The 13957-nt window shown below is 36.8% G+C and overlaps 1 protein-coding gene across 2 annotated transcripts in view; it reads left to right on the forward strand.

Annotated features, from left to right (window-relative positions):
• plxnb2 (plexin B2) overlaps window positions 1–13957 on the forward strand; it is a 110922-nt gene that overhangs the window by 77606 nt on the left and 19359 nt on the right. For both annotated transcript variants that reach the window (NM_001017322.3, XM_012959119.3), the window contains 8 exon segments: window positions 42–144; window positions 1610–1711; window positions 3125–3214; window positions 4852–4933; window positions 5251–5408; window positions 7754–7902; window positions 10063–10165; window positions 12378–12514. In NM_001017322.3, coding sequence (NP_001017322.2) covers window positions 42–144; window positions 1610–1711; window positions 3125–3214; window positions 4852–4933; window positions 5251–5408; window positions 7754–7902; window positions 10063–10165; window positions 12378–12514 — 924 coding nt within the window.

A 13957-nucleotide genomic window follows, 5' to 3' on the forward strand; every position in this document is an offset into this window, starting at 1 on the left:
TATGGAAACACACTTGTAACAAGTGTACCTTATGTTTGTAGATGTACATCCTGTGTTACTAGCAGGTGGAATTGTCAGTGGGATATAAATAATCATAGGTGTGAGGACTCCTCTCAACGGGATGATGTTATTGAGCCTAATATGGTAAGGCACAAGCTATTCGCTTAACAGTAAGTCATGTACTAAACTGCAAAGAATATGAAAGTGGTTGTTTTATTGTATTAGATGTGTAGCGTATATATATGTCATGTAGCATTTGTTCTTAAGATAAAAATGAGGTTTGATCAATGCACATTCCCTGGCCCCATGTTTTTGAAAAAAAATTTTTTTAAGTACATACATAAATGCATTTTTAAAAATTAGTTTTTCGTTTAAAAATTTATCATAAAGTTTTCAAATTATTGTGCCACATCAAGGTATACCCCTTTATAGTGGTTTGCATGTCACATGGTCAGATCAAAGGAGTGGGTTTGATGTCACACTCTAATAAAGGTCATGCAATCGCTGCAGTTTATCAGTACAACATACATGAAAATAATGTATAATATGTGTAATGGTGTAAATTCACACAAAATGTTTAAATTCTGACAAATGTGCCTTGACATTATGTCCATTGTGTGCTGAAATTTTGAATTTCATGTTTACACACCACACAGCAAGAACAATTATCCTTTTTAGATACAACTTTACATTGCTTCATGGTGATACATCTTGAACATGCTTCAAGATGCGTGTGAAGGATTTAGTTGTGACACTGGTAGAGCTAAGCAGGAAAAGCTAAACCATATAAAAGTGCCAGTAGTGACACCAGTGTCTTTCTAGGTCAAGAAATATTTTTAATTAGGACATCTAGCATTTTTAAACATCAGTTGCCTTATGTATGCTGTCATAAATAATTTTAAATTTGGTCTGAAAAGAATCTTTGCCTTTAAAAAGTTGAGGTGGTAGTTTCCTTACTCAGAAACAAAGTAGGATATGGGTAGCCATATAACAACTCTGCCTTTACACAGGAAAGTCAGTTCTGTTCTCTGTTAGCTGCTTTCTTCACTCCCATCTAATAGGGCATCATGCAGATACAAATTGCTGTGTGTCACTGGCACAGTACAAATATAATATTCCTTTTTTAGTTGTGTATAAGCAATGGCAAAACATGTTCTTGACACTGTATATCCTGTTTAAGCTACTGTTAGACATACATGTCTTTAAATATTACCCTGGTATTGTAACTTCCTGGTCAAGCTATTACACATTGTACATGCTGGCTTCTAGAGTGATAATACTGTCAAGTAAAGATATAAGAACCAGTTGAATTACCATGATTAGCTGGGAAAAATTTGACTGCAGACTGTTTATGCTGGAAGGTATACTCTAGGACAGTGCATCCGGCCCATGGATTCCCTCTGTGTGGCCCCCACCTTTCTGGCTGCTGTGACTGCTTACCTTTGCTTTAAATGCTATCGATACTGAGATTAACTGGTGCCCCTGCATTGTTCACACCTCAGATTCAGGCTGTGAAGATATTATATGCTATTTGACATTTTAATTTTTCTTTAGCTTTATCTGTAGCCAGTATTCTCCTGTTATTTTTTGTTTTTGAATTGCTTTTCAGGAAGAAAATTGTCCACAGTTCTATGAACCCAATCCATCATTGATTCCAATGAAACATAAAAGTACCATAACATTTAATGGGAAAAATCTTGATCATTATAAGGTATGTCTTTTTTTGTAGCATAAAATACACCTTTTTAAAAGATCAAAAAAAAAAGAAAAAATATTTTGCAGTTGGTACATTCCTGAAGCTACACCACTTATAGTTGCATCTTCATTGCAGTAAAACCCCACAGCAGCAATGCTTCTGTAGTCAGGTTGGGCTATACTTTATCAGGAATGATAATAAGACACCTGTTTACTTTAGTCGCCGCGCCACAAATCTCCCTTGTCGCGGGCGACTAATCTCCCCGAAATGCCATCCCAACGGCTGGAGTGTAAATCACCGGTGGGATGGCATATCCTCTCAAGGCAGTTTTGGCAAATTGCAGCGCTGCGTATGCCTTTGGTATGTAGGCAGCCATCTCAGTGCATTATGCCTGAGTCTGAACTTTCAGAAGGACCCCAGCACTACACATTAGAACTGCTTTCAGGTGACCTATTGTTTCTCCTACTCCCATGTAACTGGAGGAGTCCAAAGCCAGACTTGGATTTCTTACTATTGAGTGCTGTTCTGATATCTACTGGGAGCTGCTATCTTAATACCCTCCCATTGTTCTGCTGATTGGTTGCTGGGGGGGGGGAGAGGAAGGGGGGTGATATCACTCCAACTTGCAGCGCAGTAGTAAAGTGTGACAGAAGGTTATCAGAGCACAGGTCACATGGCTGTTGCACTCTGGGAAATGTGGCTAGCCCCAAAATTAAATAAAATTAAATAATTAATTAAAATCTGTGTTTTTTGAAAAACAGATTTCAATGAAGGATTCTGCTGGAGAAGCTCTGTTAACTGAAGTGTTTTGAAAAAAATATTTTTCCCCCCCCATGACCGTATTCCTTTGACTGTATATGAAGTATATTTAACTGATCAAAAATGTTTGCATTAAATTATTTGTGTCTGAGTAGTTAAGTGGCAACTCTGCTCCATGTACCAGACAGTTATGCCCCTGATAAAAGTGCAGGGGAAGTGGGACAAGTAGTTGTTGCTTGGGGGTGCAAAGTATGAATTTGTTGTTACATTTTGAGAGCTCTGTCATTGCTATCATAGTTGCAAAAATATATGTGCATTTTTTTTTATTTAGCCTAACTTGCACTGCATTAATCACAGCAGATTGGTGTTACTACTTTATCCTTTGTTATGTTAGGAAGTTTCCCATAAATAAAAACATTATGGATAAAAGTCATACAATGTCTACTACAGCTTGGTGGCATTTATTAAAGTGTTATATTTTCATTGGTAATTATGTTTTACTTTAATGGCACAAATGGTTGCAATAAGAGTTTAACTTAATCCTGAAAAATACTTAAATTTGACCTGGATTTCACGGTTTCAGAATATCTTGTTAGAAGAGAGCATTTACAGCGTTGCTGATGTATGTGCATTTCATCCAAAGGTTTGTTTTTCTTTTATGCTCTGCAGAATGGAGATTTCAGTGCAGGCAATGATGAATTTAAGTTCAAAACAGATGTGTTACAAATTGATGGATCCTTCTCCCTTTCTATACCAGAGGTATTGCAGCTAAGTGTTAGTAATTTTTGCATAGTATTGTATAAGCTATGATGTGGGCTTGCATTTGCAAAAATGAATTCTTTGGTTTACTCTTTTAGTCATATTGAATGTATGACCCAGATGACCCATACACTGACCTATGCCTTACAGAATCCAACAAATTGGCATGTGGGCCAAACTGAGACATACCATATGGATAAAAACCTGTTTTTATTCAGGTTCTGTTTGTTTGGGCAAACAGCCCAAGTAATTAGAACACGGGTGAAAAGGCACTTCAGCTCCACTTGCATAAATGTCATTTTCCTACTGTAGGCATATACTTTCCCATAGTTCTGCAGTGCAATCTGTAACTCATTTTCTGTCTATGAACAGATTTTATTATTCACTTATTAACTAGTAAGTGTATGTTCTCAATTCTCTGAATTGAGAAAACCACTCGGATGACTGGCGAAACATCTTCTTAAAAAAAAAAAATACAAATCCAGTGGATATGCCTTATTACTACAGATAGGTTCTTCTCCAAATTCATGAACACTTGCACCTATGCAATAAGAAACTTTTAATTGTAATCCCTACTTGTTTACCTTTTTCTCTGTGTGCAATCCCCTGCCTGGAGTTGGGTATATGTCCCATATGTGAGCCAAATAATGTCTGGCTCGCTAAACAATAGGTTACCCTAGCTTTTAGTTTTTTCAAGCAGTCTTTGCAGATCTTTCCTTGCATGACCAGCTTTGCAGTGTCTACAGTTAAGCAGTTTATTAAGTACCCTGTTTATATTAAGTACACTGTTTAGTGTGTCTCTTCAGAAACTCCCCACCTATTTCTGTATGAAGAAGCTTACTAAAGATACTAAAACTATGCATGTTTTCCAAAATAAATACAACATGATCCCATACAAAAAAACAAAAAGCTCAAACAAAAAGAGGGGGAATGCTAAGCATTCAAACTAAAATGCTTTTCAGCTTTCCTGCTACAATACAATAGAATACATTGCATCTTTTAAATACTTCACGAGTGTGTTGTATGTGTCTCCACTAGAGGTGGAAGATTATATATTTGACATGGTATAGAAAAGCAGCTATCCAAACCCTTAAATTTAAATAAGATCATGTTTATCCATATTAAGCCATGTTCTGATCCCCTGTATTCAAATTCATTATGGATGTTTCCAAAATGTGCCAGGGGCAGGATGTGCTCTTATTTTCTCTTCCTATTTCATATGCAGTTAATGCTCATTATTTTAATGAATGCCTGTCCTGTTTCGCCCTATTGTGCATGAAAAGTGCCTTTGCAAGGCTGCCAAGTCTCCCTTTCAGGCTGGACATTCCTTCATTTCAGCTCGAAAAATGTTTAGACAGTCTTTTGGCTTTGCCTCTTACCAAATTATTTTGCTCAGGGGAATTTAGTGGACTAGTAGTGTATGTCCTTAATATAATCCCTAAATGGCCTCTCTTTGAACTGTCTGAAACTGGCACATAATGGGAGCTCAATAAGTATAATTTGGTTTGTCATTATTGCTTTTATTTTTTCAGTTTGCTCACTCTCCCCAACACCACTTATGGTCCAGGCAAGTTTCTAATGCATGGTTATGTAAGATTTGTATTGAGCATTTATTAACTTGATTTTTTTGTTTCCAGTTTCCTGCAGAAGATAAAGAAACTGTTCCTTTGGGTATTTACATTAAAGTGAATGAAAAAAAGATTGACAGTAAATTAAATGGTAAGAAGAAAACAGTGGGAGGCATTAAAAACGACATTTTTATGAAAATCTTGTAATCAAATTGTCAGTTTGTATTACTTAAAATTTGTTAATGTTAATATTTAAACTGAAATCCTAAATCTATTACCTACTTAATCTATTCTATTACCTTGTTTAGTCTAGTTCTTTTCTAGAGCACTTTCAGTCATATGCAACTTTATTCCTGACATGGAAATTAGAATGCATAAAAGAAAGGCCAATGTGGATGGCTTTGCTTATCTGATATATATATAATACATTTCCAGCTTCCTTACCGTGCCTTTTGCTTTGTTTTCTAGTTAATCTCTACAACTGCATGTATGGCAGAAGTGACTGCAGCCTGTGCCTTGCTGCCGATCCTGTATACCAGTGTGTCTGGTGTAATGACAAATGTGTATACAAGGATATGTGTGAGGAATCACCTGCTACTGAGTGCCCAGCTCCTAAAATCACTGATGTAAGAACCATATACAAGTCACAGAGTTTGCATATGCAATACATTTTTCCTGGTACTTTTTCATGCTCAGTTTCTAGTTTTGGGTGTTCTGTCGTACCTGCTGTATGCAGATGTGAGTTGCTTGTGGCTGCATTGGTTGCTCTTTATTGAACAAACACCATTTAAACCAGACAGAAAAATACCCTCCAGCAGGGCTCTGCAACTTGGTTGGGTGATTAATATTGATTATATCCTCCAAGTAATATTTGTGGCCCAGTGTAGCCAAAATAACGGTCCCAAAGCATGGATAATCTTGTATAGGACAACCCTGTTGTGGTCTGTAGGTCACAGAAGAAGGCCTAAACTTATTTAGAGAGTACTAATAAACTAGTGTAATTAATAACATACAATAACAAGTCCAGTCAAGTTTAGATATTGCATATAGTAGGTAAATGTTTTTTTATCGTTCCCTCCTTTATGGAGCGGTTGAATTATTTTCTCAATGTGGACTGTTATTTACGGTACCTCTTTAAATATACTTAAAAAAAAAAAAAAAAACTTTAGTTCAATAATAATTTTCTAAAGCTAGCAGAGTATTTTTTTTTGTGATGTCACAAAAGAGAATTTTGCCAGCGCTTTAGGGCCCCCAAGTGTAGTAGTTACACAATACTAGTAGTTACAGAACACTTTGGCTAATGCCACACTTGGCTAATAGCCAAGCCTCTTCCATAAAGCGCAAGTTGTATGGTCATGGTGTTTTTAGCTATATAAGCTTTCCCTTTGGGACTTATTTTACAAAGAGACTTTATATCTCAATATATTTTCCTTATTGATAAGCATTCTTTCTACCTGTCTTTGACTTGCACATAGTATTTTAAATATGTTACACCTATTGATAAGCACTGCTCAGCCTCTTAGGTTGTCCATATGTACTCGGGAAGGGGTTTCTTGGCACACAGTCAGTGAGAGATGAAGATCCAGACTGCAAATTGCAAATTTACATGAGCCACTGTATTAGAGACTGCTTCTGTGCTTTATTATTCACTGTTTAATACATTGATAATATGATTTTTTTTTCCTACCTGGCTGCAAATAATTAAGATTTGTTCTTTCTGTCTTAACTTTTAAATAAAAGCAGCATTCAGTGTTTATGTGAAGTGGGTGCAGGCTAGACTATTTTTTTTCCTTTTTTTTCCCTGAAACAAATCAATAGCACTGCTGGAGTATAGTAGCAAAGTACAGATTGAAGGGCTTCAGAGCTGCTTTTACTGTACCTCACTGGGTCTGTTAGGCTATTTATAAGGTTTTTTTTATAAGGTTTCTCTCTGTTCCTGCTGATTTGTACTGGCTTGTCTTTCTTATCTCAAGACAGTATGCTGCACTTTAGCCAGTAAAGTCATTTTCAAACTATGTGTGGTATTTGTATGATTAATGATAGCAAGTTTTCTTGCCGGTCAGTAGAGCTGTAGATGAAGATAAAAGAAACTTTATATGTTCTGAAATGTGTTCTTTGTCTTTGGCTGAGAATGCCTCATTTATTGTAGATTTGGCATGACCATAGGTTAAACAGTGAAAAGCAACCTTTGCCTCACAAGGGGTCATTAAACTTTAGGTGCCAATATCCTTAGCCAGTCTACAAGTTTAAGAGCAACACTTTCTTTATTATTGGGTAACAGAAGAGGGTCTAAAATTTGTACTTATACATCTATATATTTCAGAAGGGATGTAACTACAGAGGAAACAGACCATATGACTGCTGGGGGCTCAGAAGCAACCAATGAGCAGTTGTTCCAGTATACTCTATGTATACTATATGTTCATGAAAAATACCTTATGTTTATTGGCCTTACAATGATTCTGCTGTGTAGAACAGCAAACTTTGGTTACACCACTATTTTGATCAGTTGTTGAACTTGAAAGGGAAGTTTGATAGTCACTGAATGAAATCTGATTGGTTATTTTTGGCTCTGGACCTGGACCACACTTATATAGTAAAAAAAAACACTGTGCAAAGTTTGGGGACCCTGGTATTAATTGTGTGCTAAGCAAGACCCAATAAGATAAGAGTTTTTGTGTGAAGAAATACATTCTTCTGCGCTAATAGGAAAAGCTGTAATATGAGACAGAGTAGAGGGGCCAAAGAATCACTCTTTAAAACTAATATCAGTCAGGGTGTTAAAGGGTATCTAGGTGGATTTTTCTTATAGTATTTCGCTTTATGCCATTAAATGGCAAAAGCCCAGGTTTGGGCAGACATCCTCTTTAATACCACAGTGAATAAAATATAATCCATCTATCAATATAAGCCATCTTTTGTTTTTTCTGTCTCCCACTGTGCATTCTAATAGATTGCATTTTGTTTCTAGCTTGTGCCAATAGCAGCACCTTTAAAGGGGGGAATTCGCCTCACCATAAAAGGATCAAATTTAGGAATAAAACCTGCTGATGTTGAAGAAATAATAGTGGCAAACACCCCGTGTACATTTATTGAAGAATTGTATTCTGTCTCCACTAGGTAAGTTAAACTTCATTTATGCTTTGAGAAAAATAGTATAATTATATTTAAACAGATTATAATGGTACTGTCTGTGTGTGGCATGTGTATGAAGTTCCTTTGCTTTACTAAAGCATCAGTACCACCCACTATAGGAAGTAGAGAGACTTGTCTGCCTGTGTATTGGGTCCTGCAAGGGTCCTACCTGACCAAAGTTTAAAAATCCCATTGTAATGAGGATAGCATTGAGCAGACATTATGCCCACCATTACACCCTATTCCATACGCGGTATTTAGATTTCTTGGAACCTGGTGTTTTCCAGATAAGTGATCTATCAACAATTTGATGCCCACTGGAAAAAAATATAAAATCCATTAAATGTTTCTCATCAACATGTAATTATGCTAGGTTAGTCCTATTTATTTGGCTCATGTTTGCAACAGAGGAGGGTGTTGCCCTTTTTAATGCTAAAATAAAAAAAAAAAAATACGAATAATTTGGCATATTTAAATTCATTTCAAGATTCAGAAAAAGGGTTCCTTTTTTTGTTTGGTTCATTTTTCCTCGTGGGCATAACTTAACACTTTTCTTTTTGGTGTGAGACACTGCCATATTAAACTAAATATTAACACCTTTAAAATGGAGTGGAAAATTGTAGTCTCTCACTTGTCTGTCCACTTATTTTAATTAGCAACATGTCTACTTAATGAGCAGCATACATGCATAACTGAATTCATTCTTGCTAGAAGATGGAGAAAATGTCCCGTTTTTGTCAATTTTAGTCTTTAGTCCATGGTTTTACTGTATATACTACTTTGGAATTTAGTTGGAGAAAAACCACTATATTTATATGAATCAGGACCTAGAAACGATCTATTTTGTTAAACAAAAAAGAGCATATGCTGTTTCCAGACCTCGGGCAGATTTATCAAAGTGCAAAATTAGAGCTCACTACAGAAAAACTCACCCACTTTCTATTCATTCCTATGGGATTTTAAATGCACTTTTATCAAGGGGTGAAACGTAGAGTTCACCATTTCATAAATATGCTTCAGAAGTGTTAGGAATAAATAGAAAGTATGCTAGTTATTCTGTAATGTGCTGTAATTTCACATTTTGATAAATCTGCCTCTTAGTGAGCACGTACACAAGACATCAAAGGCTATAAAAACTGAATTTTCTTGGATGAGATATCGTCATTGTTTGTGTTGACATGTTTTGACATCTTATAAGCATTTTATAGGGTTTAGCATATGTGTACTATGTATCCATGCTCTCACACACATTATATTCAGTTTCTTAAACTGAAAGTGATCCCCAACCAGTGGCTCACGAGTCAGTGTGGCTTAGGCTTGGACGTGCCGCCCCCAAATTTGTGCTGCCCTAGACCCAGGCCTTTGTGGCCTCGCCACAAATCCGGGCCTGCCAGTGGCCTCAAAGCAGGTGCTCATCTTTTAATTTCTAATATGGAGGCATACAGAGCACTGGTGAACGGGACATGCAGAAACTTTCAGCATGTCCTGTCCCCTGTGCTCCGTAGGATCACTAAATGGATGTGCATGCGAGAACCTGAGGGGGTGGGGAATGAGGGCAGCCTCTGAACGCCTTCATTACAAATCAGTCAGTTTGGAAGGTATAAAGGCCACGTGTACTGCCAAAAAGAGCCTTCTGTTGTCTGCAAGTCCACATTGGGCTACCAAATAACCAATCACAGTCCTCATTGGTCACCCCCTAGGAAGTTTTTTCATGCTTGTGTTGCTCCCCAGTTTTTTATACAAATGTTGCTCACAGGCAAAAAAGGTTTTTAGATATGATGAAAAAATTACTGATTACTAATTAGGTTTAATAATGAGATATCTGATGTGAACAATAGTTTTACATGTAAAGTATAGTGAAACCTCAATTATAGCTACTCTGATTTTAAGTCGCCACCCCCCCCCCCCCTTTTTTTTTTTTTTTTGGTCCACAAATATACAGATTTACACCATTTTTTCTGGTCTCCTTCTATTATATGTAAATTCTGCAAAATTGTCCATGCATAGTAACATGTCATATTACACTGTGTAATAACTGGTTTATGTGGTATTTCCCGCACTGTAGAAGTTGACACTGTAAGTATCTAAGTTCACATTTAGGAAGTACTACTGGGGTATTTGCTTAACTGAATCTTCTCTCAATAGTGTTGTTTGTGAAGTTGGTGCTGTGGACGAACCTGATTCAGGGAAAGTTAAAATAAAGATTAAGGAGAAGATGGGAATATCGAGTCAGATTTTTACATACCAGGTAAGCACAAGTTGGGTCAGTGAGTGGAAAATGCAAGTGGAAGATGTTGGCATTGGTTTAGTTACATTTTCCATGCAAGTCCATTCGTGTCTGTAAAATATTTCCCATCCCTTTATTAATCCTGAGAGCACATGTATCAACAGAGCTGGTGAGATAAGCTTGTTTTCTTATTCTGTGTTATTGATCCATTCTCATAGAGCAATATTTTTTCCTTTCTATTGCTATGCTTGAAATGATGTTAATTCAAACATAGAAAAGTAGATTTACTTCTGAGGTTTTTTTTCTTTTCTAATTACTTAATACAGTGATACATTTTAATTGCTGTCTTTTGACAATGCTGTGGAAGTGAAACAGAGATGCACAGGAAGGATATGTGATTGCAACATATCAGTTTTGATGGCTTGCACTTGTTCCTTTCATAACCAGAGGCAATGCAAATGAGTATGTGAGCTCAAGTCTGATTCTAACATTCGCTGCAGCATTTTCTTTCAGTCTGAGCTGTGTGCCTCCTTTGTGTCAAACTATGCTGTCAGCTTCAGATGGTGGTACCAGCAAGCTGTCTACTTTTCTTGGCATTCTTCCCAGTACATGCAGAGACACAGGAAGTAAGGAATTTTTGATGCTCTGGCATGGTATTTGCAGATCAAAGCTGACATCTGCCCTTTGGGGGGTTATTCGATGTTTCTCTTTTTTTTTGCCTCGTGTGAGATCTTTTAATGAGACCCTCAAAAACCTTTTTACAGAAAGAGGTATTTCTCTGAGGAAGGAGAAATTGTTTCACTATGCTTAGTTGTAACAAATTGTTTAATAAACCTGTACCCTTTGTTCCTTTGTATTAAAATGCAGAGAAATTATTGCCTTTGATTATTTCCACTTATATTTCTATAGCCCCTAGTGCAGTTGAGAACTAAATTCACAATAATAGATTTTATTTTATTAGTACAATTGTGGTAATGCATATAAATGTAAATACTTGCTAAATAAGTGGGCTGAAACATGGCTGCGCTGTACCCATGCTTTCACTGTTCTCTTTATGCACCTTATGTTTTTGCACTCACTGGAATATACTTATTTGCTTTTCAGTTACCAGTCTAAAATGTTTTCTTTATTCCTTTTCTTAACTATGCACATGGTTTTCAGGCTAGGAAATATATATTTTGTGATAGTTTTACTCGCTCTACTCAAGGGTCTCATTGCTGTTAAAGAGATCCTCCACCAATAAAAAATGTTTTTACAGTGTAAAAAATATACAGTAATTCTATGTATTTCAATATACATTAATTACAAATATTCAATGGTTTAAAGGTGGTTATACACAATGCGATTGGTGAACGAGCTTGTCTTCTCCCGATATGCCCACTTGATGTGGGTGATATTGGGCTAATTTGATCAAATTAGAACTCTGGGCATTGGTGCCTTTGGACCAAGGACCACTTCAACAAGCCAATGCAGTCCCCGATCCAACAGAAATTCAAACCTGACCGATCAAGATTTTAGGTCGGGGGTGCCCATACATGGGCAGATAAGCTGCTGAATTGGTCTAAAAGACTTGAATCAGCAGTTGAAATCTGCCGCCTTTAAAGACATTTATTAACGTAATTGCTACTAAAATCGTTGTCTGTATGTGTACATACTCCTAAAACAACATTGCGAGCCAGCTTATTAAGGGCAGTGACATACGTAAATCGCCAGTGGGATGGCATACACAGCGCCGCAATTTGCCGAAGTTTCCTTTCAAGGCAACTTTGGCAAATCTCGCCGCTGCGTACGCCATCCCACCAGCAATTTACACTCTTGCCAGTGGGATGGCATTACGGGGAGATTAGTCGCCCGCGAAAACGAAGATTTGTTGCGACTAATCTCCCCATGTGTTACTGCCCTAAAAGACCTAGGAGAAGATCTGACTCCTGTTTTAAGACCCAGAGAACAAAATGAGAAAAACAAACATAGATTTCTCCTGCAATTACATTGACAAATAATTTGCAAATTCCTTTGAAATCTTTAATGACTATATGCTCTGGTGCGTTTTAGCAGAAAATCCAGAAGATATGTCACTTTTGTCTGCTGGGTTTATGAAACCTCTAGCCATGGGAATCTTTATTAAAGAAAAAGGCATTATACATAGTAGTTTTACAGTGGGAAATGATGTGCAAGCAGAAAATGTTAATATCTGAAAAAAATGTGTTTTGTTTTTTTCCCCCTCAAAACATAGGATCCAAACCCAGATTCTCTACACCCACTTGAAGGTATAATGGCTGGTGGTACTCGGTTGACAATTAAGGGCCAAAGACTAGAAACAGGATCCGAGAATGATATCAGAGTGACCCTTGATAGCATACCTTGTGCCGTGTATGTATTTTCTTATTCATAAATATATTTTGGTTTCCTAAAGTGAAATTACATGCACTGTTGATTCCAAATGTGCACACTAAACCATGAAATGCAAAAGCCAACTAAAGGTGCCTTTTCAGACCCTCCTGACCAGTTGCAGCTCATTGGCCCAAATATGATAGTTTCTTAAAGGGACAGTAACACCAAAAAATGAAAGTGTATAAAAGTAATTACTATATAATGTAATGCTGCCCTGCATTGCTACAACTGGTGTGTTTTCCTTAGAAAGACTACTATGTATAATAAAGCTTCTGTGTAGCCATGGGGGCAACCATTTACAGGAGAAAAGGCACAGGTTACTTAGCAGATAACAGATAAAACCCCATTATATTCTACAAAGCTTATCTGTTATCTGCTATGTGCCTGTGCCTTTTCTCCTTTTTCCCAGCTTCAATGGCTGCCCCCGTGTTGACATAGCAGCTCATTTATATAAACTATAGTAGCGTTTCTGTTGCAAACTTACCAGTTTTACCAGCGCAGGGCAACTGTACATTATATTTTAATTACTTTAAAACACTTTCATTTTTTGGTGTTACTGTTCCTTTAATGGCTTGGTTGTCCAGATAATAGGACAGGTTAGAAAATCTTATCAGAGAGGCCTACAAGGGAAATTTACTTAAAAAGCCGTTGCCTTATTTGCTGTTCTCGCTTGGCATCTTGCCACAACCTGCACAAAGCACTTAATGCTTTGTAAATAGCCATTTTTGTCTCTGATGCTGCTTTTACTGTATCCTGTTTGGGCAGGTATATGAATAAGTACTCTGTGGACAGAGTTGCCTATTACTGGGAGAGTTTAAAATTACCCATCTGCTCTTTCTCTGCTTTGTTTCTTGCTACCAGTGGTTTACATCTACATTTGTAGGCAGTACTTCTGTGTTTATGAAACCATACAGCAAATAACATGTAGGGGGTATATTTTAAGGTAGCATGTCATTAAAAGGGTTTATCAGCTAGTCACCTATAAACCTTACCCTGTCAAACCTGATTGGCATAAAGGGCCAAATTTAGCTGGTAAATCAAAAAATGAGTTTTGTTGCTGCATGAAATAAAGCAAAAAACATATTAAATACATAGCACCATATAGAAATTTATAGAACCTTTCTACACCTTTCAAACATTGATTTTAAATTAGTTTTACATTTGAAAGACATGTAATCATGTAGTCATGTAATGTAATTTTGCAGACATCTCTACATTTTTGGCTCTTTTATAAATAGAACTACCAAAAACACTACACCGATTACCTGATAGGTGATGAAGAAAATGTTAAAATACTGGGGACTGCATTAAATGGTAAATCGGGGAAGCAACCTTAAACTTCAAACTTTGTAAGGAGAATTTTCCAAAATGTTCCAGCTTTCCCCATTGTTCTCTGAATCCCTGCTCAGAAGTTTGCCGATT

Source organism: Xenopus tropicalis, chromosome 3, assembly GCF_000004195.4.
Source record: "Xenopus tropicalis strain Nigerian chromosome 3, UCB_Xtro_10.0, whole genome shotgun sequence".
Taxonomy (NCBI): domain Eukaryota; kingdom Metazoa; phylum Chordata; class Amphibia; order Anura; family Pipidae; genus Xenopus; species Xenopus tropicalis.